The sequence below is a fragment of the Paraphaeosphaeria sporulosa genome, assembly GCF_001642045.1.
Source record: "Paraphaeosphaeria sporulosa strain AP3s5-JAC2a unplaced genomic scaffold CC84scaffold_10, whole genome shotgun sequence".
In the NCBI taxonomy this organism is placed as follows: domain Eukaryota; kingdom Fungi; phylum Ascomycota; class Dothideomycetes; order Pleosporales; family Didymosphaeriaceae; genus Paraphaeosphaeria; species Paraphaeosphaeria sporulosa.
In genome coordinates, this window is record NW_017253369.1 from 1,319,483 (window position 1) to 1,344,240 (window position 24,758).

The following is a 24,758-nucleotide window of genomic DNA, read 5'->3' on the forward strand; positions in this document are numbered from 1 at the left end:
TCTAATAATGCCCTGCCCACAGGTCAAAATCTACTTGCCTTGTTATCTTCCCCATTTCTCGTTTTCGCCCTCTCGCTATCTGCCACTGACACTGGCCTTGGGCGTTCCCCTCCTCTTTTGCGCCCTCTTCAGAAAGGGCACCAAGGATGCAGTTCCTCGCTTTTTTTCTCGCGACCGCATCTGCAGCGTCTATTTCTCTCTCTCTCCGTGCCGTCAGCCATGCAACAAACCTACCCAACGGCTGGACCTACTCTGGCTGCTATGTCGATAACGTTGCTGACCGCGCGCTCAAGCGAGTGTTCCAGTCGGTGGATGATCAGAGCGCAGCGCAGTGTATCAGTTACTGTTCGAGTTTGGGATACGATGTTGCTGGCACAGGTATGTGTCATTCACATAAGGGGGAGGGTCGAGGGTGAAAGGAGAGGACAGGGGCTAATGCAAGACAGAATGGGGCCGCGAGTGCTTCTGCGACTGGGAGATCAACGCTGTAAAGATGGTGAACGATAGCGAATGTGGGATGTCGTGTACTGGCAATGTGGGCGAGACGTGTGGTGGACCGGTTCGGATCAATGTGTACCAGTAAGTATCCCTTTCTCATCCCATCGCCTCCTTTTTCTGTCATGCTAATATCACACTTCTACATAGGGGCCCCACTGATCTTCCGATAACAAGCCGGGGCGACGATATCACTTTCAAATATATCGGCTGCTACCCCGATGCTGTGGAGAGCCGCCTCCTCCCCGCTGAGCCGCTGGCGGGACTAACACTGACGGTCGGCACGTGTATTGATGCGTGCAGGAGTGCTGGGTTCTCGTCAAATGAGAGATCGACTGCTTATGCGGGTGTGGAGTATAGCCAGGGTGAGTGGCTTCTTCCTGTTTTGCCAACTTACTTCCAGTTGCTTTCCGCGTCAGAGCCTCTTTTCTCTCACCGGCACTCATTGCATCTAGTCTTATGGCAAGCGCGCTCTGCTACTACATTTGAATCAGTCCTTAGCCATCCATCTCGTATAAATAAATGTGCGCATAGTTAACAAGGTTGCCAGAATGCTTCTGCGGCCGCGACACTGTCTTGCCCGCTCCTGCCGCCGGGACCGCGCCGCATCTCACGGGGTGCGACATGTCATGCAAGGGCAATGGCACAGAGATCTGCGGTGGATCGAATCGACTTAACATATATATTGTTGATCCGCCGGCGTCGAGCACGAAGCCTGTGAGCTCGACGGCGGCAACGGTTACTGTTACGGCGACTTCATTCAGCAATGTAGCTCCTACGACAACCTCGACTACCAAGCGGGAGGTTTACACTACACCATCTTCGTCTAGCAGCGTGGCTCCTACTATATCGTCTTCTTACAGCAGCGCTGTGTCCATGAGAACATCCATCATGCCGGTGGTTTCTACGACGAGCAGGTCTTCTATCAATAGCGTCAAGCTGACGACTTCCTCTTCCATCACCTCCTCGTCCGCTACTTCTACGACCAAGGTTAAAGTATCTGTGACTAGCACCACTTCACTTTCATCTAGCAGTGCTGTTTCGTCACCGACATCCTCGGCAGTAGCCTCGTCTAGCTCCTCTTCTGCCACAGCCTCGACAAACACCAACACGAGCACGAGCACGAGCACGAGCACGAGTATGGTGATGCCTGTTAGGGCAACGACGACTTCCACCTCGACCAGGTCTTCAGCATCGTCATCCAGCAGCAGTCTGGTTTCCTCAAGCAGCACTACTTCGTCGACGAAGAGCACTTCGACCCCCTCGTCTTCATCTACCGTCAGCATATCGAGCACTTCAGCGAGCTCCAGCACGACTGCGCACGCTACCACGTCGCCCGTTTCTACAACCTCGAGGACTGGCACTCCCTCGTTGTCAACCACACCTTCCTCGTCCACAGCTACAACATCAACGTCTATCAGGTCTTCGTCGTCTTTTACTAGTAGCACATCGAGGGCGTCCAGCACTCCGTCTTCCGCCTCTAACTTGACGCAGGCTAACTCTTACTCTTCTAAAATTGGCACAGCGAAGCCAACTAGCACGCCATCCACGCGGTCTAGTGCTTCACCGACGACGTCTAGCGCATCTTCCACTTCCAGCACGAGCTCTAAGTCGGCCGTGACAACGGGCGCAACTTTATCATCAATCTCCTCCATCTCTTACACTTTCACAAGCACAACCACAACAACCAGCACGGTGATCCCGGTCTCAACTACCACCGTTACTTCTTCCACGGGCAGCACCTCATCCACCAGACCCACCACCTCCCCCTTAAAGGCAAACTTCAACGCCGCCGAAACGGACTTTACCTCCACCTCCACAACTATCGAATCCGCTCCCTCCTCTATCTCCACAACCCGCCAAATCCTCGTGAACCCTGACTTTGAAACCACCGGCCCCTACGCCGCCTGGAAAGTCAGGCCAAACCCGTCCTACGCCTCTAGTAGCCCCATCGATTACACTCTCACCAACAAAACCACCTACGCCGCCAGCGGCGCCCACGCCTTCCAAGCCACCGCGCCCTCCTTTCCCTCTGGCACATGCCAATCCACACGCTCCATCTGCGTGTCTCAGGAGGCATATCACCCCGCCCCCGGACGGTACAGTCTGACTGCATTGATCGGACGCATCGCGCGGCTCGACCATCCCGTGTCTTCCGTCGACATGATCAGCTGGGAAGTGCATTTCGAAGGGCTCAAAGTCAGAGACGGCGACGTATGTAGTCCGTACCAGCGGGAGTGCGTTTCGCCAGCTGCAAACGGCGAGGTTGTGTACAATCTCGAGGCCAGGGAAGAGACGGTGAAGGAGGCTGGGTGGCACACGTGGGGGATTTGTGCGGTCTTCGTGGGCATGGAGGTGCTGAACCCAGATACGTTTTTGGTCGATCATGTGGAGGTTTGGGGGCCGTTTGAGTAGAGCTGAAGGATTAGAATAGGAGGGGAAAGATGGTGGAGTTACGGTTTAGTGGGAATGTTTGCATGGGATGTGGTGGGAGGAACAGACTGAACGTGCTATGATTTGGATCTAGGCAAGTTTCTGGATACTGGGCGCGGAAGATGGAATTGTGGGAGCTGGTCTCATGTAGTCCATGCGTTGGAACACTCGAGTCGAGTATAGATCGCAGGGTTTGAGATAACATTGGGCTGGACTATGGATAGGCTGGAAGTTCTGTTACTATGGGTTGGACTGGGGTAAACTTGGGGACTGGGTCTTTTTGGATTGGAAAACCTGATTACACGGTGGAATCCGGATGCAGGAGCTTCCGCGTCAAGGAAAGGCTTGGATGGTAGTTCTCAGAGCTAGGATTTCTTATCAGTTCGCGTTCCCCAGAGTCCTGTTTCTCCCTTTTCTTCCACCGTCCCACCTTCTCCTGTCCTTAGAAAGCCCAAAGCGGTCGTTTTTGAGTATGCAGCCCGGCAAGGGCGAGCTCTGAAAGGTACCCACATTATCTAACCTAGGGCAACTCTCGTGAGCAAGACTGCCGATGTTGTTTCTGCCAAACTATTACCGCATACCTCATCGTGACATAACTTCCACCCTCCGCCATTCAACTTTATTCTCGGTGTTCGTGCTACAAACATGCGATGAATCGCCCACAAACATACCACCCCTGAGCCATGAGATCTTTGAAATGATGGTAGCATGGGGATCTATTAATCTAGAGCTTGCGTCTAACAATATGGACCGACATAGTCTGGGATTTCAAATCACAACGCCGCCTCCAACCGAAACCATGATATCTTGCTAAATCCTAAGCGCGCCAAACCTACAACACAAACACACAAAAAAGCCCACAACATTCAAATCATCACACCTGTAGTAAATTCATCGTCGTTATCATCACGCCATCGACCTCCTCACGAGCTTCCTCCTGCAGAAAGTTAGCACAGCACGCACTCAAACTCGTCCTCAAACTTACGAAGCACCCCAACCCCGACTCTTAGGCCACTCCACAGCGTCCCCCTCCGCCCTCCCTTCCCCCTTCCTAATCCCCGTAACTGCCGTCTTCGGTCTTCCCTCAGATAGAAACCTCCGATGCCCAATCGCCTCCTTGGTCGGCGCCGCCGTCTTCGGTCTCTCTCCCTCTTTCTCATTTCGCAAATCCATCTCCTTCTTCTCCCCCGCAACCTCCGGCGCCGCCGTCTTCGGCCGAATCATCACATTTCTATCCTTGGGCATGAGCGCCGTCTTCGGGCGCGGGCTCGTTACCACAGGGCTGGGAACATCGGAAGTCTTCGGCTCGTCGTCGTCCCTCCGCGCAATCTTGCGCATCAAGCCCTTCAGCGTGAGCGACTTGCGGCGCGAGTGGCGCAGCTCCGCGGGCGGGACGTCCGTGGATATCATACTGAGGCGGTTGGGGTTAGGTTCATGGCGGAGGAGGCGCTCGGGCGTTCCCTGTATGCTGCTTGAGCGGGCGATGGATACGGGGCGCGCGGGGAGCGGAAGGTCTTCGTCGTCGGTGGGAATGGGCGGGATTGGGGGAATGGTGGAGGGTTCGGTGATGAGGGTTGCGCCGCTGGAGCGGGCGGAAGTGTTTTCGGTGGAGGTGGTGCGATTGCGGGCGCGGTGGCGGGCGAGGCGCTCGTGGTCGAGCATGAGTTGTTCCTTGGTAGATTCGAGCTCTTTGATAGACTGCTTGAGGCGGTGGTTTTCCTGCTGGAGTGCAGCCTGCGCGGAGGCAGAGGTTTCGTTGGCCTTGATGAGCTCGTCGAATTTGGCATCTTGCTCTAAAGCAAGCCTCTGCAGCTTTATAATCTCCTCGTCTTTGTCCTCGAGCTGCTCGCGACTCTCCTTCAGTTGGCCCTCCATGCGCTGGAAGTGCACGCGGTGCACCAAGCTCGGACGCGCAGTCTCCATGTCGTCGTTAATGGCTTTCTCAAGCCGGAGCTGCTCGCGCAGTGCTTCGGCGCCTTGCTCGGACATGAAGACGCGGGCGTTGGCTTCGCGGACACGCTTTTCGAGGGCCTCTACCTCCCCGTAGAGTCGGGAGTTGTCTTGTTGCGCAGCGTTGAACATGGCTTCCAGCTCTTGCGCATTCTGCTCCTCGATGGTGGACAATCTGTGACTCGGTGAGGGTCGCTGCGCCTGTTTGTTGAGCTCTTCTTCGAGTTTTAAACCGGCCTCACGGAGCTTCTCCTGAGTTTGGGCGTGCTGTTTCCGCTCATCGTTAAGGGATTGTTGTACCTCGGATGTCGCATCCCATGCTCTTCGTAGCTCGATCTGGATGTTGTCCAGAGTCTTGCTGACAGCAACAGCGTCAGCAAGGTCGGCCTTCAACTTGGCAATCTCATCGTCTTTCTCATCGAGCGTCCGTTCTTCGATCTCGGCGGAGTTTCTGCCCTTAACGCGAAGGAACTTGACCTGTAGTGCAGCCTGCGAGTCGCTTCCGGTCGCGCTATCGATTTTACCGTCATCAAATCTTGGACTGTTTTGCCTCTCCAGAAACACGATTCGGTCTTTGAGGTTTCGTAGCTCAGCGTCTTTGAGCTCCAACGTGGTCTTGTGATGTCGATGAACGTCGTCCAATTTACCCTCACGGTCTTTGATATAGTTCTCTTTCTGTTCGTTTGCTTTGCGCAGGGCGAAGAGTTCGATGTCTTTTCGATAGACCTCAGCCTGGTGATCTCGGCCCAGCCTCTGCTTCATCGTCTTAAGCTCATCGCGCATCGACGCGTACTCAGCGAAAGTCTCATTCAGCGTTGTACGCGCATTGTTCAGCTCAGCCTTTGTGCGCTTCAGATCGATATCCCTAGCCTTCTCATTCTTCCTGGCCTCTGCGAGCCGCTTGTTCATTCTGTCAATCTCTGCGTCCTTGCTCCCACTAGACAGCGAAAGCGCCTCCGGATTCGAAGACGAGTGTTTGCGCGTGAAATTTGCAGGCCGGGGTGATCCGGTCATAGTTGAGTGGTCGACACCGTGTGCGTGCAAGCGGGTTTCAACGGCGAACGGCCGTTCTGACTCGTGGGTCACTTGTTGCAACGCCTCAAACGAGACGACGACTAAGGCTGCGACAAGCAAGTCTTGGATGGAGAATCGCTGGTTTGCGACTGTCACAAGAGCGCAAACATGCAGTGCGTTTGCAATCTTCGTCTGATGGCGCGCGGCCCATGAATTAGGGTATCTTCGTATGAATGCTAGAAATGCTCCTGGCAAAGCGGTGGTGATCGCGACTGACACCACGCGCGAAAGTGGACAATATGGAACCCAGCGTTCTTCAACAGTGCGCCATGTTTGTTGGACGTCGAGCCCCAGTTTTTCTCCTATGGTAGTTAGAACTAGGATCGCATTGTTGCGGGCGCCGCGGATGACGTGGACCACGAACGTTGGCGCAGGCTTGTCGCTCCATTTGGATAGTGGCAGGAAGAAGTTCTGATTCAGAGAAGACGCCTCACAGGCTGATAAGCTGTTGGTAACGCTTTCCAAAAGGGATTGAGTTGACATGGTCGCATTAGTGCAGATTCCAGTAGCGCAGAGAGATTTTCCAGAAATGTAGAGATAGGTTCCCGGCAACGCAATCATAAGTCCTGCAACAACATGAAGTGGGTTGCTTTGTGCATAATCGCGGACGTTATCTACCATGGTGCTCATGGTGTCGTTAAAGCAAAGTAAGTCGTAGTGCACGTTTCTTCTTATTCGTTCGCCAGCGATGGTTTTGTTCAATTGGTTGCAGAAGCGGCGTAACTGGCACGTAGGTGGATGCAATACAATGTTCTGAATCTGAAAGCGATCAATAGCAGTTGTTCATCAAGAAGCGCGTGTGCGGCGTGATGCGAAATCGGTCGTGAAAAAGGCGATGTCATTGGAGGCCTACAGGCGCAACAATATGCTATGATGAACCGCGACGAATATGAACATGCGCAAGGAAAAATGGTGATCAAGGAATGGAAGAACAAGAATGAGATGACGGTGCCGCAACGAACATGAAGGAGACGTGTCGAGTACGCATTACCAGACGCCCTGCTTATATGCAGCCGGAAAGGATATCGCAGCAAAGGAAAAAGGAGACACATGCAGCATTGACCACAGAGGCCTTGGGCGAGCAGGATGGCCTTTTACAGCTTGAAACGTTTGGACCCTTCGACCAGTCCATCGGCAATCTTTGTCGCGATGGCCCATACAGGCAGATAGTGCTGCACCTCATCGAACGCCGGAATATCGCCTGCATTCGCATCGGACCACAGACATACGACTCGTCCAGAAAACGTCACATTCGCGTCGTCGCTCCAAGACACGCTAACGTTCCAGGGCTGTGACCATTCGCGATGCCACAGGCGGAGCTCGCGGGTCCCATGCTGGCCGGTCACATTGAAGCGGGGATCTGAAACCGCGCCAACGCCAGCGACCGCCAAATCAACGACGGGGGTGTCGAAGATTAACTTGCAGGCCCGCGAGTTTTGCCCCACGACACGAATTGTGGCCTCATTGGAGTTGTTGCTTTTTTGCACCTCGTAGTCCAGCCAGGACTTGGGTGTGGTGTTGTTGCCGTATGGCGACAAGGTGGGCACAACATTGGCCGGCAACCCAGCCCACGAGCATTTGGTCAGCTCCTTTCGAGTCGCAACGTCAGGAGTCGTGCATCCCAGATCCTTGCCCTGCGCACTGGGTATCTCCTTGATGATGTCCTGCACGTAACCATCGACACCAGTGAGCGACACCGTATTCGCTCCAGTGTCGAGATCGATCTGCTGCTGGAAATAAACCTTCAATTTGTGATCGCGAGAGAATGGAAATGCGACAAGGTTGTAGATGACCGTGCCTATGCAAGTGAGGAATAGGAAAGTCGGGATATGGTACGTGAAGCGATGAAGGAAAGGGCCCGCGGGAACAGCAAGGATAGCTGTCAGAACCGCGAACAGAATATAGATCAACAGCGTCGAGTTGCCATCTGCTGGAGTCTGGTACGTGGCTGAGGTTAGTATGAGTGCGATCTGGCCAACGAGAATCAGAGTCATAGGCACTGTTAGAAGGAACTGGAAGAACCACAGCCAGCTCGGAAGCTTGCCACTCCATTCCTGCTCTCCTTCGTATGGGCGGCCGAGATCTGCCGGCGCGTGATGTTCATCAGTCTCTGTGCCATCGCTGATAGATTGTCGCCGGCTGCCATAATTTCTTCTGAAGCTTGTCCGATCGTTGCGCAAGAGCGACGTTGTCTCCGTGGCATCGTCGTCCTCAGCAGGTCGTTCTTCCGATCGGGTACCGTTGGTGGTGCCAGACAGCGGCCGACTGCTTGGTTCCTGATCGTGAGACGTTTCTATAGTCTGGTCGAAATGAACTGCGTAGGCAGACTTTTTCGGGAGGAAAAACAGCTCAACGTAGGAAATGAGCAGCGCGAAGAATGTCCCGGCGAAGGCGAACATCACATAGTAGCCACCTGCGAGGTGGAAATTATGGGCGAGAATGGTGACGAGCATAAGAGCGATGAAAGTGCCAATGAACTGCCATAGCAGTGTATAGTGGCGCTGGAGTGCTGATGGACGCATTGCACTCGCCCCACGAAGGACGAACCAGGCAAAGAAAAACCATGCAGAGAACATCATGCTAGAACTCAAGTGTCAGTACAATAGTTGACGGTGGGGCGACAGACAAGCTTACCTCCAAACTGCGTACGGGCTGCTGTAGACGATATAGGGATTGACCCTCTGGAGAAGATAAGCCAGCCCAATTACAATCGACGTAGCCACAACAAAGCTCACGGGAAACCGGAAGAAGCCACGCCAGCCGTACAGACGCACCGGCTCATCATCGTCAGATGAATGCACGTATTCCTTGCGCGCAAGCATATAGTTCTTATCAGTCTTTGAAAGTGCTACAGTCAGTCCAATCAAAGTGACAGGAGCAACTACGAGCAACGTAACGCAAAGGGCAAACAAAGTGTGCAGTTGCAACAGCACAAATGTTTTCCCGAAGAGATCGAACCAAACGGCATCAGTGCCGCTCCCAGCGTTGACCTTGCCCTTTTGACGTTCCTCGTCTGAGCCGCTGAACCGGTCGCTGGTGTCCGAGGCCAGTCCTGACGCTGTAGCAACGGAAGCAGACAGCATATGCCAGAGGGAATTCAACGACGTCTCCCGCATCGAATCCTCGATTGTATGGTAGCGCGCCCGTGGTTCCATAAAGGCTACATCTAGCCCGCGGAGTCCAAGCTCCCCATTGAAAACAACATAATCGGTCTGGCTTCGGATGAAGCCCTGCTTGAACCCATCGCCGCTGACAACAGTGCCGAAAGGATGTTTGGCAGCCTTGTAGAAGCTTGTGACTTCTGTGTCTGTGCTCCGGAACAGCGTCGCCCGACCGCCAGCTCCTGCGCCCTCAAGATTGAGGAAAGTATGCGGAAGCTGAGAAATGGGGTGGCGCATGAAGGCCTTGGCTCCGTTTAAGAAATCCTCCTCGCCGTTGTTCAGAAGTAGAACAACTGTTCGGCGCGGCCAGTTCTCGGGCTCGGTAAAATAGGAAAGTAGCTGTAATACAGTCACAACGCCCACTCCATCATCGGTCGCCCCGTAACCGGTACTGACGGAGTCATAGTGGGCGTTGACAAGCACACCACCATTTGTTGATGCACGCGTACTTGACAACGGGTCCCCGTTAGGCTCGTAAAATGCTTCTTCATCCTTCGATCCTCGAACGGCGACGATGATATTTGTTCCTTCGAAATAAACAGTAGTGTTGCCAGCTGAAAACGTTGCATTCGATACATTGTCGTCAATGATCTCAACGCGGTCGCTGCCAAGGTTCCGGGATGTTACGATGTCCTCGACGCGTGACAGGAGATACTTTCGTACGTCATCGTTGGCATGGCTGTTGTACGGATGGTGTCTCCGTGTGATGTGCTCCAAGTCGATCCAGGCCTGCGTCAGATTTGTGCCGGCCGGGGTAGTATGAGGAACATCCGGCAAGGTAAGGTGGACCGTGAGCAAGGCAGCAAATAATGCGATGTAAGTGCCCGTCACCACGAAGATGACGGGTAGCGGCGTGAAAGCGAACGGATTCGAGAGGCGAGCCATGATTAGCTCCGACACCCTCTGTCTGCCTCACGGTGACATGCGTAAAAATCTTGTGCAGCAGAGCGGACCGGGTGTTTTGCTGGTGGCTGGAGAATGTGCAGAGATGGAGCGGGGGAAGTGACGAATGGGAGCGCACGTGCTGCCGGCGCTTGCGAGCCGTGATTGGCTGTGCCAAGAAAAATCGCATCGCCAGATATCCGCCCCAGAAGCGTCCACACTGGCGACACTCGCGCTTCTTCACGCGCATCTGCCCAACTGTTCGCATTGTCTATTGGTGTTGCGACTATCTTCCAATTGCTGAGCGTGTCTCGTTTCAACGCGTGTTCGCGTGCGAAGCGGGCATATAGCGCTCCGCCACGATGAAGATGCTTCGGATCCCCACTACGTTCTCAGGGCCTTTGAATGCTCGCCCATCCACGTGGGATCTTCATTCAAAACTGAAGATACATCAGACACGTGGGAAGAGTCTGTAACCGAGAGTGCGGTGCAGAACTTCACCATGCCAGCGAGGGACCGAATGAACCTCCTTGTGAATTTGCCAGATGTGATACCAAAAGAGGATGAGTACCGAAGCAAATCAAGGGGAGGTCTAGCAGAGTGTGCCGAACGCACTTACACAGACTAACACATCGTATTAAGCCACAAGATCAGTATGTAATTAACACTATAATGGCTCCCATATACCCCATGGGCGTTGGAACTCCTCGCGAACATGAAGCATAGCTTGCACAAGGCCGTGACGACCCAAAACGATTGCGTACTTTGGAGGCTCAATAATCTGCTACCATGTTCGACGTACTCGCTCAAGTAGAACAGAGCACTCCTGCAGGTAGGGAAACTGCAGCTGCCTCATGTTATGCCGAAAAGTTCAGGCTTGTCTGGCGAGACTGCGACCTTTGTCCTGGATGAGGGAAATGATATAGCCTATAACCTGTCGCTCTAATTGCATGATACGCCAAAGCTATTCCAAGGGGTCTTGATAGACATTGTCGAGTCAGACGGCTTCAATTGTACGAAATCACATCGTGACCGTCTAGGGGATGGTCCACAAACCAATGATGGTACTTCTTGGCATGTGTTAGGGCTTCCTAGTGACTGATAACCGGAGATTGAGAGAAGTTCTGCGAGTGTCTGCATTCCATACTCTCGAGCAGGGGACTTTTGTTCCCAGCACAATTATGTTGGCAGGGCGATGTGATTCCTTGCGCCTCACACGATTGGTATCTTCAGTGGGCTACGCTACGTGCGATTTTGGAGCTTTCCGTATCGGCCCCGGACTCTGTACTGAGAGTCGATTCACACTGGGCCACACGAAATAATCTTTGAAGTTGCGGTACTCTATGAATAGGCAGCTTCAAACTTCGGCACGCCTTCGCTCTCGAAGCCGCTAAACCCATTTGTCAGTATGGACCTTGCGCGATGCGGTCGCTATTCTGGCCGAAGATTTTCCAAAAGAAGAGTTCCGTAGTCTCTAATGGAGTGTGTGTGCACCCTAAGAGGAAGTCGGTCATGTACTTTCGTGCGAGAAGATCTAGACGGAATAGGGTCTGAGTTACCATAGGCACCATGATCTTGTTGAAACTCTTGCTGGCGACCAAAACTCGTTCAAGGCGGTCTCTGGACTTGCCTTTATCGCCGAGGAGAAGAACACGAGCCGACATCAATAGTTTGGCATGGTGCAGGGCACAAGCTAGCTTGGGGGCCAAGAAAACGTTGGTGGCCATGCTCCAACAAGGAGTGCGAAACTTCCCACCAAGGCGTCCAACCTCACGTTGGATCAAACGCTCTTGGCCGACCAGCCGCAATCACCTGGCTTCTGTCTCGTATTGCTTACCTCGTGGCAGTCGCTCGACCGAAGGGATTTCACTCGTGCGATACGCCGGCGAAGCCGAAGGTAGAACTATTTTCCAATAACCTTAACTCGGGTCCCAGAATAGTAACATACTAACCGGGAAAGTGCTTCGTCTCTCGCAACCACGGGTAGTTGTCTGCGAGACATTGCGCTACTCGCCCATCGAAGAAAAAGAAGATCATCCCTTTGGGCGACGGGCAGCCTTATGTCAGGCTGCGCTTGTCCCACATGACTTCGGTCATCTCATCGGACTCTGTGCTTTTGGCGAAGGAGCCGCAAGCCACTACATCCTTCTCGTATGCCTTGCCGGCCAGCCTCTTTCGTCGAGTTCCGGCAGAGACGGGTACGCCTGACTAGTCGGTGTGGATCCTCCTACAGGTATAAAGAATAGCGAACACATCGTGAACGTCTCAGGCAAGCACGCAATCGAGTCAAACTAAGCCTGCTTCGCCCCCACCGGCTTTCCTCCACTAGCCAATCAGTCACCGCTCCATCAGCCTCTCGCAAACATGCGCTTCTTCGCCTTCATCGCCACCCTCGCTGCCACCGCTGGCCTCGCGTCCGCATTTTGCAACTGCCCTGACTTCGAGGTGGAATGCTGCGCCGAATCGGGAGCTCCCTACATCGGAAATGGGAACTGCGACGTCACCAAAAGGGCAGAATTTGACCTCTATCAAAAGTGTTGCTTGGGGAGCGGCAGGTTCACCGCTTGCACGGAGTTCCCATGGTTGGATGAGAACTAAACGAATCGGCACGAATATGACGTTATGAGATGGAACAAACAGAGCGATAGAAGCAGCATGTTATTTGGTTCTTATTTCCTCGGCGTCCTTAGCACCTAGCTGCAGCCGCGCCCCCAATAACAAAAACGTTAAACCATTCAGAATATCGCAGTGCCGTTGACATGCGAACTAACCCCACCTGTAACACACTCATTAGCATTCGTTCTCACTTCTCTCCGCACCGCCCCCAAGTCACTTGACTTACCAGGCACGTTCGCCGGCGCACTCGTAAAGAAAAACGTCCACCTCCCTCTCTCCCTACATTTCTCCGCAAGCCGCTCCAAATCCAGCATCTCCCCGAGCGGCATTCCCCATAGCGCAAGAACGTACTCATGCACATGCCACGGCTTCTCCGTGGGCCACGCCTCGAATGCCGGCGCATCGCCGCCCACTGCAGCGAAGTAGCTGTCGTGCAGCCAGTCGAGAATCTCCTCCTCTTGCGCTACACCCGTCCACCGCTGTCCATCGTTCCCAGGCTCGTGCGTGCGCAGCGCCGCCTTGCTGCGCTCCTCGGGGGTCTTGCTGTCGTAGGCTTCTTTCCAGCCGCTGCGAATGAGCAGGATGTCGCCGATGTGGATATCGCCGCCTTGCGCAGCAGGACGAATGTCGATACCCTGCTCCTTGCCACAGGCCGCGAGCTGCGCGTAGGTGATAGCGTGGTGGTCGAACGGGTCGTAGGTGATGCCTTTGGAGCGGGCGTAGGCACGGTAGTCGAGGAGGACGGCGCGGCCCGCGATGCCGTGGTCGGCCCAGTGGTGGATGGAGCATTTCTCGTTGGCGGAGGGACCGACAATGTCGGAGCCTTTGGCGCCGTTATAGAAGTTGCCGGTAGCCATATGGGCGAACTGAGAATGTGTTAGTTGGAAAGAGATGGTGGGTAGGTGGGTAGGTGTACGTGGCGGAAGCCGTCCCATTGTGTGCCCTGGTATGGTCAGATTTAAGATATACAGATGAGCTGGGAGGCCTACACTTTGCGTGTTTAGGTGGTAGATGTCATCGTAGGCCAGGTTCTCGGCGAGCACTTTGATCTCGTGCTTGAAGATTTCCCGACCAAAAGCCGGTTGGTTTGGCACATTGAGTGGCAGGCTGTCTCACATCAGTACGTGTTTGGTTACGAGTGCCTCTTCATGTTGCAATCATACTTCACAGGAACAATCTCGCCAGTCCGAATCTCTTTCGCAGCAGCAGCTACGCGCGAGGGCGTAAGCAGGTTCAAACGTCCGATCTACCATCTTTAGCATCGCCATGCGGCATATTGAGGTGAAATTAGTACTGACGTTGTCATCATTACCCCACACCCATGCAGCGTCATCTGGTGCTCCCGGTATCTTTGGCAGCTCTTTCCTCATGGGAAACTTGGTGCTGTTCGGATCCCAAGGGATTGTGGTCGCAGTTTTATTCATGGTGAGGAAGTCCTTGATCTGTGTAAGGCGCTGGCCTGCTGTGGATTTTTGTTCTGCCATTATGTTTCCCCGTCTCAAACGATAGTACAGTATGATGTAGGCTCACGCTGGGGTTTGGAAGGAATTGAAAACAGCGAGTACTACAGCCAAGGAATATATGTCCAGAAAGTAGGGATGACAGACACGCCGGTGTGTCACTTTGTGCGCTCGGCTACCCCGCAGTCTGAGGAGAGACCACGGCTCGCCCCGCTTTGAGGTTGCCATTTGGAGTTGCCGTTTGCATGACTGGGACTCGCTGACTCGATGACTACATAACTACTTTGAATGGTCCGGGGCAAACTGTCGTGTGCTGTGTTTATTGTATCGTCCCCTGTTGTCGATGCGAAAGGGAAGTGTTGTTACACTAGGTGACAATGTCCGTGCAGCTCGTGAGGTGAGAGCTTGGGCCGAGGTGAGCCTCACTGTACGATGACGTCATCGGCCCTTGTGCATGACTACGCTCAGTGTCCCTTGTACACCTTATTAGCAACAGCAAATAGCGTTGAGTTTCGTCAAGGGCTATCCTACATAGACCTGGGTATTTGTCGCAAGGTATTTGAGCTCGATCGAGCCGTCGCGAGATCTCGAAAGGCTGAGCGAAAGCGGACTAGCGCGAATCTTTTGTAGCAAGACGTCATCGACTCATTGGCTCGACGGCCATATGCCCCTACCATTCCTTACACCATGCTCACATACTACATGAGAGCATGTCCCTCGTCTCGCGGGTCCTTCCAAGACTTTCACGTGGCCTGAATCACACCGCCTATCGACCTATCACTTCATTTCTACTTGTGTCCACACCGCACACCTTTCATACCACATACATGATGAGTAGCCCTGCGAAACGCAAGGCAGAAACGCAAGCTTCCCCTGCCAAGGCAAAGAAACCCAAAGTGCAGATCCCAGAGTATCATCTTACGCCATCGCGACGAGATGAAGACGGGGAGATTGTCTGGCCAGCACCAAAAGCACAGATAGAGCGTGCGAGGGAGATCATCAGGGAATGTGCAAGCGCCCAAAAGCCAACTCTTATTCTTCCGGACAAGGATGCAGATGGCCTGTCCTCCGGAGCCATTCTGCACCACACGCTCACATCTCTTGGCCTGTCATCCGATCTAATATCTGTATACTTCCCACCAAAGGGAAGTAATGTTCATGACGAAAGCACCCGCAGTACTGTCACTGAACTATCGCCAGCCTACATCTTCGTTCTAGACCAGGGAAGCCGGAAGACTGGTCCTTTTTACGATGCATCGCACAAATGCCTTATCATTGATCACCACTTCGCCGAAGAGGGCGGATTTCCAGAGGGGGCAGAGTTTGTGACAGCGCACGATTGTCCCCCCGTAGCAACGAGCGCTCTGCTCACCTACGCCATATGCTTGCCATTGCATCAAGATTTGGAAGACAAAATCTCATGGCTAGCGGCTCTCGGAACACACGGTGACCTTGGCAACACGTTGAAGTGGCAACCACCTTTTCCAGATATGACTGCAACGTTCAAGAGGAATCCGAAGAAGGCGATCAACGATGCAGTCGGCCTCGTCAACGCGCCGCGACGGTCAGCTGCATATAACGTCCAGGCGGCATGGGAAGCTGTCATCTCCGTGGAGGGTCCACAACCGCTACTGAGTAACGAAAAGCTACGCGATGCACAGTTCGAGGTCAAGCAAGAAACGGAAAAGTGGTCGCATGTACCGCCCAAGTTCTCGCGCGACGCGACCATCGCTATACTCACCATCAGATCGGCTGCTCAGGTACATCCCGTCGTCGCCACGCGATGGGCCGGCTTCTTGAAATCGGACAAGCTCGAGATCGTCATGTGTGCGAATGAAGGCTATCTCCCAGGCAAGGTCAATTTCTCGTGCAGAGTTGCGAAGCATGCGCGAGCCCGAATAGGTGACGACAGAGTCAACATCATCCAAACACTAGAGAGTATAGTAGCAGACGATCCAGATCTTCGAGCGCGGCTTGGCGAAAGCTTCGCCAGGGGCCACAAAGAGGCTTCAGGCGGTATCATCAACGTCCAGGAGTGGGAGGAATTCAAGAAGCTGATGGGCGTCGGTGAGAACTCGCGGAAGAAAGCGGAAACCAAGACACCAGAAAAGAAGAAACCAGCGCAGAAAAACACATTGCAGAATTATTTCGTCAAAGCGTCATAGCAAAGAGTGGGTTTGGTGTTGGCGGTGTGGCGTGGTGATGCGTTTTCGTTGGCTTTCGTTGGGGTTTCAGGAAATTTCTGGTCTGAGGGTCGGGTGGACTCGCGTGGTGACGTCGGAGAATCTCGCGTGACGGCATGACTATGACACGACGTTGCAGAGGCAACATCACCGCTAAATATAAAGTTCACTAGGTGGATCTAATAATCGGGCATCTACAGCAACGTTTCTTTGGAGCCAGTGAGATTTCCCAGAAGAATACGACCCATCAAACATTTCTCACTCTTGAGATCTACGGAAACCTACAACTTTCAAGACCTTCGATTCTCTAAGACAACATTCAAGACCATTATACCACTTCTGCACTTACACAACCACAAACATGATCCAATCCGCATACGAGTACTCCGAGACTCTCGGCAACCCGAAAACTCAATTTCCCCAAGATACCACCATCCACCACATTCTCAACAACAACAAGCAAAGGGAAACATTCCAATTCGACTTGATGGAGCTTGCAGGCCGCGTCACCAAGCCGACCACCCCCGAAACCGAGCTCTTCTACCAAGTGTGCTACGAGACCATCTACGGGCAGATGTTTGGGGGCCGCAACGGAGAGGGCAAGGTCTGGCTGCCGTATGGGGATTTCACTGCGAGATTGTGCGACAAGGAGACACAAGAGGCGTACAAGGGAGCGCTGGATCAGGCGCTGGCGATTGTGCAGAAGGAGCAGGCCGAGATTGGCGAGGCGAGGGAGGCTTTGTACAGGCTGGGTATGTTTTGGTACCTGAGGGGTGCTGTGAGCGAGTAGTAGATTCGTTCGGCTTGGGCGTTCAAAATCGGGATGGGTGCATTAGGTCGGCGTTTTGGAATCTCCATAGCATGGGTTATGTCTTGACGAGCGCGCATTGCGGTTAGGCGCTGGATTCCTGTTCAAATGCAATTGATTGCTTGAGAGATCTCTTCTCCAGGATGCAATGAGCGATCCAAGAATGCTAATGAATACAACAGTGAAGAAGGGCGAAGCGGTCCATAACCTGCTCGCAACACAATCTCGCACCCTCTAACCAGTCCACACAGCTGGGCCAACGCTGACGTACTTGAAGGAAGAGTCGTAGATGGCCTTAGTGAACAAAGCATCGCTATTTTGCATTAGCAAAGATCCACTTCCTCGAAATCATAATATGAACTCACCTCAACTTGTAAGCACCAGGGAAGCTGACACCAGACGGGTTCGCGCTACCGCCACCGGTAACCTTGACCTGGAAGCACGACACGTACGGCTGCGGGTTCCCCGCACCAGCGTGCAGCGCAATCGCCTCAGCGCGGACGAGGTAGTCGCCAGCAGCGAGGCTCTTGGGTACGGTAAAGGCCCGCTTTCCGCAGTTCGCGTTGAGGATCTCGGTTCCCCAGGATGCGGTAGTGCCAGTGTAGCCGTCCTCGGCGACCTTGAAGAAGGACGCGGACTGCGCGGACTTCGCGTCCGAGACCTTGGCCATGTAGATGTAGACGGGGCCGTAGTGGTTGCCGCCGATGGCGGGGTTGCTGCAGCTGCGGTCGCCAGGTTGGGCGTGCATCTCAACGGTGAGGGCGGTGCCGGCTGTGTTGCAGTTCGTTAGGTATATCACTTGGACTATGATGAGCTGATAGACTTACCAGCAACCTCGCAGACACCGGACTGCGTGGCAGGTCCACGACCGCAGAACATGTCCTTCGACGAGAGGGAGTCGATCGGGTTGTTGTCCTTGACAACACGCGTGCAGCTGGTCGCCTTGTCTGCAGAGCCCACCCACAAGTCCTGCCATGTCGAGTGCGCAGACACAGCTGTCGCCGCAGCGAGGAGCACGATAGCAGACTTCATCTTGGAATAGCTTCTGGTCGTAAAACGAAGAGTATGTAAAAGCCAAGGATCGTCGACCGAGAGTTGAACGCGATTGCCACAACGACCTCGACCTCCACACGTTGCGTTCAATTTATACCCCCCAAGACCTCTGTGATAGATTGAGCTCGCTGTCCTACACGCTCGACTCCACCCGGCCCGGCTTCCCACGATCGTCATACCGCATCACCCAAATTGGGCCCTCGATATAATGTGCCCACCCCACACGCCTTCATCTATCCAAACCGGGCGCACTATCCGCCAAGTGTGCGATCTGGACGGTGGTTGGCGATGCAGCGACGCCTCAATTTACACAGCACTCAATTGCGGCTCGGCGCCTACTCATTTGCCGAATCAGCCGCCCAGACGGTCGTGACGCACCCCAGGGTATATGCCGCGGGGGCTAAGGAAACGCACCCCAGGTTTCCGGTCGGGTGAAATGGGAAGAGCGAGGAAGCGTCACGAGGGCGGGGAACTGCTGCAGTGCTGCCCTCGTATATAGAGGGTGGGTGATGCGTGGACTGCGCCTAGGCGGTCGGTAATCGGGGGCGTCTGGACTTGATTTGAGATCATGCGCTGGAAAATTCTAGAAGAAGAAGCTTTGCTGATCCGTGCTGGATCGAGATATCTCTTGTGGTATGTCGTGGTGTTGATGTCTTTTGGGCGATAGTGCAAGATGCATTGTTACCATTACCCCTACTATTCTGCAGCGAGCATATCAGATACAATACGCTGTAGTATCTGACACTAAATTGCGATGTTTCATGGTTCAGCATGAATTGTCATGGCGCCCTTGTGTTGTTGCTTGCAAACTGTGTCCTGCGGTGCCTGTGCATCTTTCTAGGTGACATTTACGTCGCAGATAGATCAAAAACAAAACTAGTCGACCTGGGTACGCTAGCTTGAGTAAGCTTAGAGGCACTAGCTAGAGTGAAACGAGCTAGAGCTACATCGATGCGAGATGCGCTCCGCTACGGGCATCTGATGGCCCAGACGCCCACAAAAGATTTGGCAAAAACATACAACAGCGGGGATTCCCTAATCGTCACCGACTTAGGTACTAATCCGCCGGTACACTGCTTATATATGGCTGAGCGGACGGGAAGCCTAGTTCTCAGTGTCCTATGGTCGTATGTGAATGTCAACAGCATTTAGCCATACTTATCCCAGCAAAGCTTTTGTGACCAAATCAGCACGCCCTCCAGCATCTGACGGGTCAATTTGATTCTTACATGCCTATTGCATACACGACGACATGCGTGTTCAATCATCCGGAATCACTGTCCAAAACTTCACAGATCAATAGCTCGAACAACACAACCCCAGGCGACGCAAAAGAATGTATGGAATCTCACCAAGCATCTCATCTAAGGTCCGAAATTTTCGTCTCCCCTCCTAACTTGATGCACCCAAGGGTAACGTTGATCGACGCTCACGAAAAACACTCCCTCGCTAGATGCACTACGATCCTATGCTTCCAAGATAAAGGAGGATGCATCCAATCCAGACATGGGGTTTAGCCTGCGTACATACCGATGAGCTGCACGGAAGGGTAGTTTGCCGCTTGGGTGTGGCTCACGAAATTGATCACCCTCTCCGTTCCCAAAGTCTCCGCATCCTTAGGCGCGAATCGCCAGACCGAGGCGTACAGCTTCTCGGGTTCAAGTCAGTTGCGCCCATCGCATGCGTGAACTCAATTCAAGGTATTTCCCCGGGCTGTTGACCGCGTGATGCTCGGTAGAAAAGGGTTGAGAAGACATTCGCTGCTCGTTTCTTGAATAGAAGCATTGGCGTGGCGTTAGTGGAAGGTGTCTTATCGGGCTCCTTTGCTTCGTTGGCTTCAGTGTCCAGCACTTCCGCTTCTCCTCTCGTTTTGACCTTAGTCCGGGCCTTGAACGCTGTTCCGGCGTTCCGTTCTGCTGATATATGTGGTGCTTGAGAGATTCTGCAGGACATGATTGTTGTATTGCCCCACAGCGTGTCGAGGTTCTGTTCAAGTGTTTGCGTTACATACGTGGTAACTTGTGTTCTCTTCCTATCGACTGGATAGTCGAACCTCTCCGGGGTTTTGAAAGTACCGAGCCTCTGAGAAGATGTTCCATGCATGCTTGGCACCGATACACATTCTGAGTTCGTAGAGAGGATACAAACCCTCTGAGCGCACTCCTGCGTCGGGCCCGTTTCCTTCTTGAGGGCAGGGTTGATACCGCCCTCTGAGTGAGGCGACAACAAACGTAGCTGACTGCGCAACCCATAGAACAGACCCAGGTCGCACACTAATCGTGCAACCATTGAGATGATAAATGCGCTCTGTTTCTTATCGGTCTGCAACAATTAATTGAGTTCAGCCATGGTGAGCTCAGGCAGTATGTTGGAATAGCCATGGTAGCCCCCCCAGCAGCTCCTGAAGCAGCCCCAAGATTTCATTGTTTTTGGTATCGCCAGGTTCCCGCAGCTGCTGTCCGATCAACCGAGCCTCAACGATCAAATTCAGCCTGTCCACAGAATTCTTCAGCTCGCCTTGTCTGTCTTCTTATTTCGACTCAATTTTGGCTCAGATGAGGCAGCTCGGATGTCAGATCCAATGCGACACCTTCGCCCTCTCGTAGGGCGAGTTTGGGTGGCTCTGGGACCACAGGATCATCCATGAAAGACTCTTTGTCCGACCTTTTGTCATACAGGATCTGCTTGCTTAGTTTTACGAGAGAGTCAAGGTGTCTATCTTAAATCTTAAGGATTATCAGACCATCAGCGCAATTGGATTCTATGTTCCTGTTTCCGTCCATTATCTTCCGTAGGCTTCCGTAACGATCTCCATAGTGAGCCCTAATACACATATGCATTCTGCCGCGCATAGGCATATAGACCGCCCCAATTATCGGGCAGAGACCTGCCCTGTCCAGCTCCTGATACGCGAAAATGGATGGATTCTTGCGGCCACGAGAGTTCATAAATTACGGTGTACGATGCACCAGTTTGATACAGGGCATCATATAAGCTTCCCTTTAATATTTTGGTCTGGCTTTTTAAACGCCTCGCCTGTATAGTCGGAGATCAGAACTGCAAATCATTGGGAGGTCAGATCTCCATGCGTCACGCTACATCTTCTTGTTTTGTTCTCTTATTTTCTTTTTGGCCAATTTCTTTCGCATGGTGTTTTCATCCCGATACAGGAAAGCTTACAATTCTTACGATTGTTGTCCGTGGACATTTTGTATTCACTGGCCTTCCTGATGGCAAATTCTGGTGGCACGGCTTGTTTATGCAGCTTTATGAAGTCTTCTTTGCCTATCCCGATATTGGTGGTGGTAACATCAGGTAGCAGGTCCTCAAGTGGTTTCGGCTCCTCGTACTGTGTGGGGCCTTCGACTATATTGCCACTTTCATCCATATTCATATTAGTCAATGGAATCGGAGGGGCTTTCTGGCAGATGGAGGCCTTGTTGCTCCAATCTCCGAGGTCATGTTTGAAAAGCCACTGACATGCACCAAGAGGGCCGCGAGCGTCGTGGTGGTGGCTGATAATATCTGTACTGCTCGGCCGTGAGCGGCGAGCCAGGAAGATAGGGGGTTGCGCCTGACAAAAGAAGACTGCCAAAGGATTAAAATGGATATTGAGTTTATGACATGCGGATGGCACAAAGTCCTTGGTTTGTTTCAGAAAGCGGGTCGAAAGCGAGTGAGAAGGATTAGAAACGCGTCCAAACCTCCTTGCGTCACTGTAGATCCCGCCCCTGCCGCCTTGGGACGCACTTTCGGATGTTGGCTACGCATCATGGAACTCATTTCAAAGCTTTTCAAAGCTTTTTTAACTGGCAAACTTACAGGCGAGGGTAGCTATGGCCATGGTTCTGACGTCAGAGTCATCTTTAACAAAAGTGACTGGCAAAATTCTTCCTAACATTAACTGTCATATCAGCAATCATCTTCTCTCCCTCCCACAGTGTCCCACCATGATATTCATACCCTTCATCAATCTACTCATACGCCGCCATCTCCGCCGAAGTTTCCATCTCAGGCCCGTCAGGCGAGAATATTTGCGGCATCTGCACTCCTCCAGGAAACACGCTAGCGGAGTCACTCCTGACATTGAGTTGCCGCACGACGGATAGCGCTACGTCAGTACATCGCCGTGCTTGGTACACTGGTTGATTTCTCCTGCGCAAGGCACGTCCATACGCATAAGGTACTGACCTGGAGGCGTTTGTGTGGGGATGTTGAAGACAATCTAAGCGCGTCAGTATACGACATTGGGGCGTTCGACGAGCGACGTACCCTTGGGATTTGTGCGTCTCGCACACTGTAGAGAAGCCATTCAAACGTTCCGTTTGACCCGTGCTTGAAACTAGATGAGTGTATTCTGACCCAGTCACCTGATGTAAAGTTATACGCGTGCAGTTGGTGCCCAACAGTATTGTCACTAATCGCAAGGCCGAATATAGCTCTCGGATACGTTCTAATATTAAGAAAGGCACGCGATTGCATTCCGTGCCCAATGCGCTCTTGATCATGCGCAGTCGATGTCTGACACACTCCACAATAGGGTTGATATTGGTTTTACCCGGGCCCAAGGTAGGTGTCGAAAGGGTCCACGAATGGTGCGATACCCCTCCAGCATACTGCATGCATATCAATCTAGCTGCGTAATCGAGATGATATTATTGTAAGACATGTATTGTGTGAGAGCCTTGAAACCTTATTTCTTCACTTGTATCACACGCCTCTCAGGAGGGTAGAGTTCCTACAGACTCTGTAACAACAAAAATCCGCGCCACAAATCTGGTTGACCATTTGAGACAATTCTTGCGGCTGATATCCTGAACATGTATCTAGATTGTCACAGGGCGAAGAATAAAAATTCTATCATCGGATCGTAGAAGGCCTTAACATGTAGACTTCTCCTCTCAATATCTCAAAGCGGAGAGTTCAGCCAGAACATGCAGACCTTTGGATGAGGTTATGGCATACTAGAAGATAGAAAGGCCTATGGAGGGTTAGTTTGACTTTGGTCAGGTCAAGGCTAGCGCGGCTGCCCACATAATTGAGATACGTCAGGATTGTCACAGGGAGGTTAACAGGATGAGAAGAATTACAGTGCAGCAAATCAGACGAACCCAAAAAAATCAATCGCGATTGAGCTTCGAGTAGATCGCTCTCTTTCTCTATCTCTCTATCTCCGCAGTCCATTCTCTCCTGGCGGATTACTGCCACTCGTATAATTGCTCGCCGCTCTTCGTATTATCACTCACTACAATGCTATTGATTGATCACTGTCCTCTTTTCGATCAATCAATTCGTGTTGTCCGATTTACCCACAGCACTCTCATGATCCATCACCTTCCTTTCTCTGACTTCTACAAACCATCCCTATGATCGATCACTCTCCACGTTGGCACATGGGTACGCGTTGATATCTTACATGCATACATTCCAGGCCTAGGCTATATGGATTCCAAATGTTGGACCCTCATACCTCGCTAGTAATAAGTATGTCTCTCCTGGGCATGCGAGGCGAGTTTAACCGACCTTGTAAGATCACTTTCGATACCACATCCTTGTCACTTTTGTTTTCCTCATCTTTTTCTGCAGCTGAAACACCCCATAAAGCAATGCCTCAGCCGTCGGTGGACACCCCGGTACATATATGTCCACCGGTACAATCCTATCAACGCCCCTCACAACACTGTAGCTATAGTGATAATAGCCCCCTCCATTCGCACAGCTGCCCATGCTGATCACCCATCTCGGCTCTGGCATCTGGTCATAGACCTGCCGGACCGCTGGTGCCATTTTGTTCGTGACTGTGCCGGCTACTATCATAACGTCTGCTTGACGAGGTGATGCGCGGAAGATGATGCCGAGGCGGTCTTGATCGTATCGAGGCGCTGAACAGTGCATCATTTCGATGGCACAACAGGCTAGGCCGAAGCTGAGGGGCCAAAGAGATGATTGGCGGGTCCAAGCGACCATTTCATCGGTGGTTGTTCTAGGCTAGTCAACGAAGCGGTTGGAGTTGTGTTTAGGGTTGGGATCGTACAGGACATGCTCGACTACAGAAGTAGGTGCTGGAGCTCCGAGAAATCGATTAGGTAGCGGTTGGCTTGTCGAAGAGGAGCGTTGCAGGGAACTTGCTGTCAGTGACCTCGTTACGAATGCGCGTGAGTTCAGAGTCGGTAAGGCCGAATCTCCTTGTAAGGCGACTAGCAAGTGCGTTAGTGTTGATACAAAGATGGGATCGGTATCATTTGTACACTTTCGGAGGGTACCCCGAACAGTGCTCGCCCTGATAGCCATGCGTTCGCTCCTTCGGGAATCACAATGGTGCTCGGGGTTTAGTCTATCATGCGAGCATAGAGTGGGATCGCAGCAAATCGACAAGGCAGGACGCCCGAAACACGAAATTGAATTCAAAACTTATAGAATAGGAGGAGATCTAAGGACATGATGCCATAAGGTGAGGTGGATACATTTCGCGTCTGTCCGCATCAGGAAGAGCGCAGCATTGCTGCTCGGCAAAATCCCACACTCGGGAAAAGCCCACTCGATGAGCGCCCACCTAACGATACCGCCGTCGATCCACATGTCGAACGCAGCCCTCGAACTCAATCAAGACCGTAGCTATAAGTGCAAGATATGTCAAAAAGCT

The 24,758-nt window shown here is 52.7% G+C and overlaps 11 protein-coding genes across 11 annotated transcripts; 4 read left to right on the plus strand and 7 right to left on the minus strand.

Annotated features, from left to right (window-relative positions):
* Window positions 1-175: 175 nt before the first annotated feature.
* CC84DRAFT_222705 (uncharacterized protein) lies at window positions 176-1,156 on the plus strand. Its single transcript, XM_018185634.1, has 2 exons — window positions 176-579; window positions 646-1,156. The coding sequence occupies exons 1-2, from the start codon at window positions 494-496 to the stop codon at window positions 1,031-1,033; spliced, it is 474 nt and encodes a 157-aa protein (XP_018032192.1). The 5' UTR covers window positions 176-493; the 3' UTR covers window positions 1,034-1,156.
* Window positions 1,157-3,788: 2,632 nt separating this feature from the next.
* Window positions 3,789-6,814, minus strand: CC84DRAFT_222712 (uncharacterized protein). Its single transcript, XM_018185635.1, has 2 exons — window positions 3,914-6,814; window positions 3,789-3,865 (listed from the first exon to the last, which is right to left on the minus strand). Exons 1-2 carry the CDS (start codon window positions 6,580-6,582, stop codon window positions 3,835-3,837), a joined length of 2,700 nt encoding a protein of 899 aa, XP_018032193.1. The 5' UTR covers window positions 6,583-6,814; the 3' UTR covers window positions 3,789-3,834.
* Window positions 6,749-9,998, minus strand: CC84DRAFT_1229165 (putative zinc metalloprotease; the record flags this gene model as incomplete). The annotated part of the gene is made up of 2 exons (XM_018183656.1): window positions 6,749-8,532; window positions 8,587-9,998. The coding sequence occupies 2 exons, from the start codon at window positions 9,996-9,998 to the stop codon at window positions 7,047-7,049; spliced, it is 2,898 nt and encodes a 965-aa protein (XP_018032194.1). The 3' UTR covers window positions 6,749-7,046.
* Window positions 9,999-12,067: 2,069 nt separating this feature from the next.
* CC84DRAFT_1167970 (uncharacterized protein) lies at window positions 12,068-12,737 on the plus strand. Its single transcript, XM_018179294.1, has one exon. It carries the CDS (start codon window positions 12,360-12,362, stop codon window positions 12,591-12,593), a length of 234 nt encoding a protein of 77 aa, XP_018032195.1. The 5' UTR covers window positions 12,068-12,359; the 3' UTR covers window positions 12,594-12,737.
* On the minus strand, window positions 12,731-14,095 carry CC84DRAFT_1190033 (uncharacterized protein; the record flags this gene model as incomplete). The annotated part of the gene is made up of 6 exons (XM_018181093.1): window positions 12,731-12,771; window positions 12,838-13,477; window positions 13,528-13,554; window positions 13,601-13,718; window positions 13,775-13,857; window positions 13,910-14,095. 6 exons carry the CDS (start codon window positions 14,093-14,095, stop codon window positions 12,731-12,733), a joined length of 1,095 nt encoding a protein of 364 aa, XP_018032196.1.
* Window positions 14,096-14,606: 511 nt separating this feature from the next.
* CC84DRAFT_1167972 (DHH phosphoesterase) lies at window positions 14,607-16,406 on the plus strand. The gene has a single exon (XM_018179295.1). It carries the CDS (start codon window positions 14,782-14,784, stop codon window positions 16,234-16,236), a length of 1,455 nt encoding a protein of 484 aa, XP_018032197.1. The 5' UTR covers window positions 14,607-14,781; the 3' UTR covers window positions 16,237-16,406.
* A 20-nt stretch (window positions 16,407-16,426) lies between these two features.
* CC84DRAFT_238584 (uncharacterized protein) lies at window positions 16,427-17,251 on the plus strand. The gene is made up of 2 exons (XM_018185637.1): window positions 16,427-16,652; window positions 16,715-17,251. Exons 1-2 carry the CDS (start codon window positions 16,616-16,618, stop codon window positions 17,149-17,151), a joined length of 474 nt encoding a protein of 157 aa, XP_018032198.1. The 5' UTR covers window positions 16,427-16,615; the 3' UTR covers window positions 17,152-17,251.
* A 45-nt stretch (window positions 17,252-17,296) lies between these two features.
* Window positions 17,297-18,094, minus strand: CC84DRAFT_1099845 (beta-1,4-endoglucanase; the record flags this gene model as incomplete). Its single annotated transcript, XM_018174841.1, has 3 exons — window positions 17,297-17,375; window positions 17,428-17,833; window positions 17,890-18,094. The coding sequence occupies 3 exons, from the start codon at window positions 18,092-18,094 to the stop codon at window positions 17,297-17,299; spliced, it is 690 nt and encodes a 229-aa protein (XP_018032199.1).
* A 1,569-nt stretch (window positions 18,095-19,663) lies between these two features.
* On the minus strand, window positions 19,664-20,813 carry CC84DRAFT_1167975 (uncharacterized protein). The gene has a single exon (XM_018179296.1). The coding sequence runs from the start codon at window positions 20,402-20,404 to the stop codon at window positions 19,811-19,813; it is 594 nt and encodes a 197-aa protein (XP_018032200.1). The 5' UTR covers window positions 20,405-20,813; the 3' UTR covers window positions 19,664-19,810.
* A 1,132-nt stretch (window positions 20,814-21,945) lies between these two features.
* Window positions 21,946-22,887, minus strand: CC84DRAFT_242119 (uncharacterized protein). Its single transcript, XM_018185640.1, has 2 exons — window positions 22,079-22,887; window positions 21,946-22,009 (listed from the first exon to the last, which is right to left on the minus strand). Exon 1 carries the CDS (start codon window positions 22,735-22,737, stop codon window positions 22,090-22,092), a length of 648 nt encoding a protein of 215 aa, XP_018032201.1. The 5' UTR covers window positions 22,738-22,887; the 3' UTR covers window positions 21,946-22,009; window positions 22,079-22,089.
* Window positions 22,888-23,262: 375 nt separating this feature from the next.
* Window positions 23,263-24,273, minus strand: CC84DRAFT_1153959 (NADH-quinone oxidoreductase). The gene has a single exon (XM_018176859.1). It carries the CDS (start codon window positions 24,080-24,082, stop codon window positions 23,648-23,650), a length of 435 nt encoding a protein of 144 aa, XP_018032202.1. The 5' UTR covers window positions 24,083-24,273; the 3' UTR covers window positions 23,263-23,647.
* Window positions 24,274-24,758: the final 485 nt, after the last annotated feature.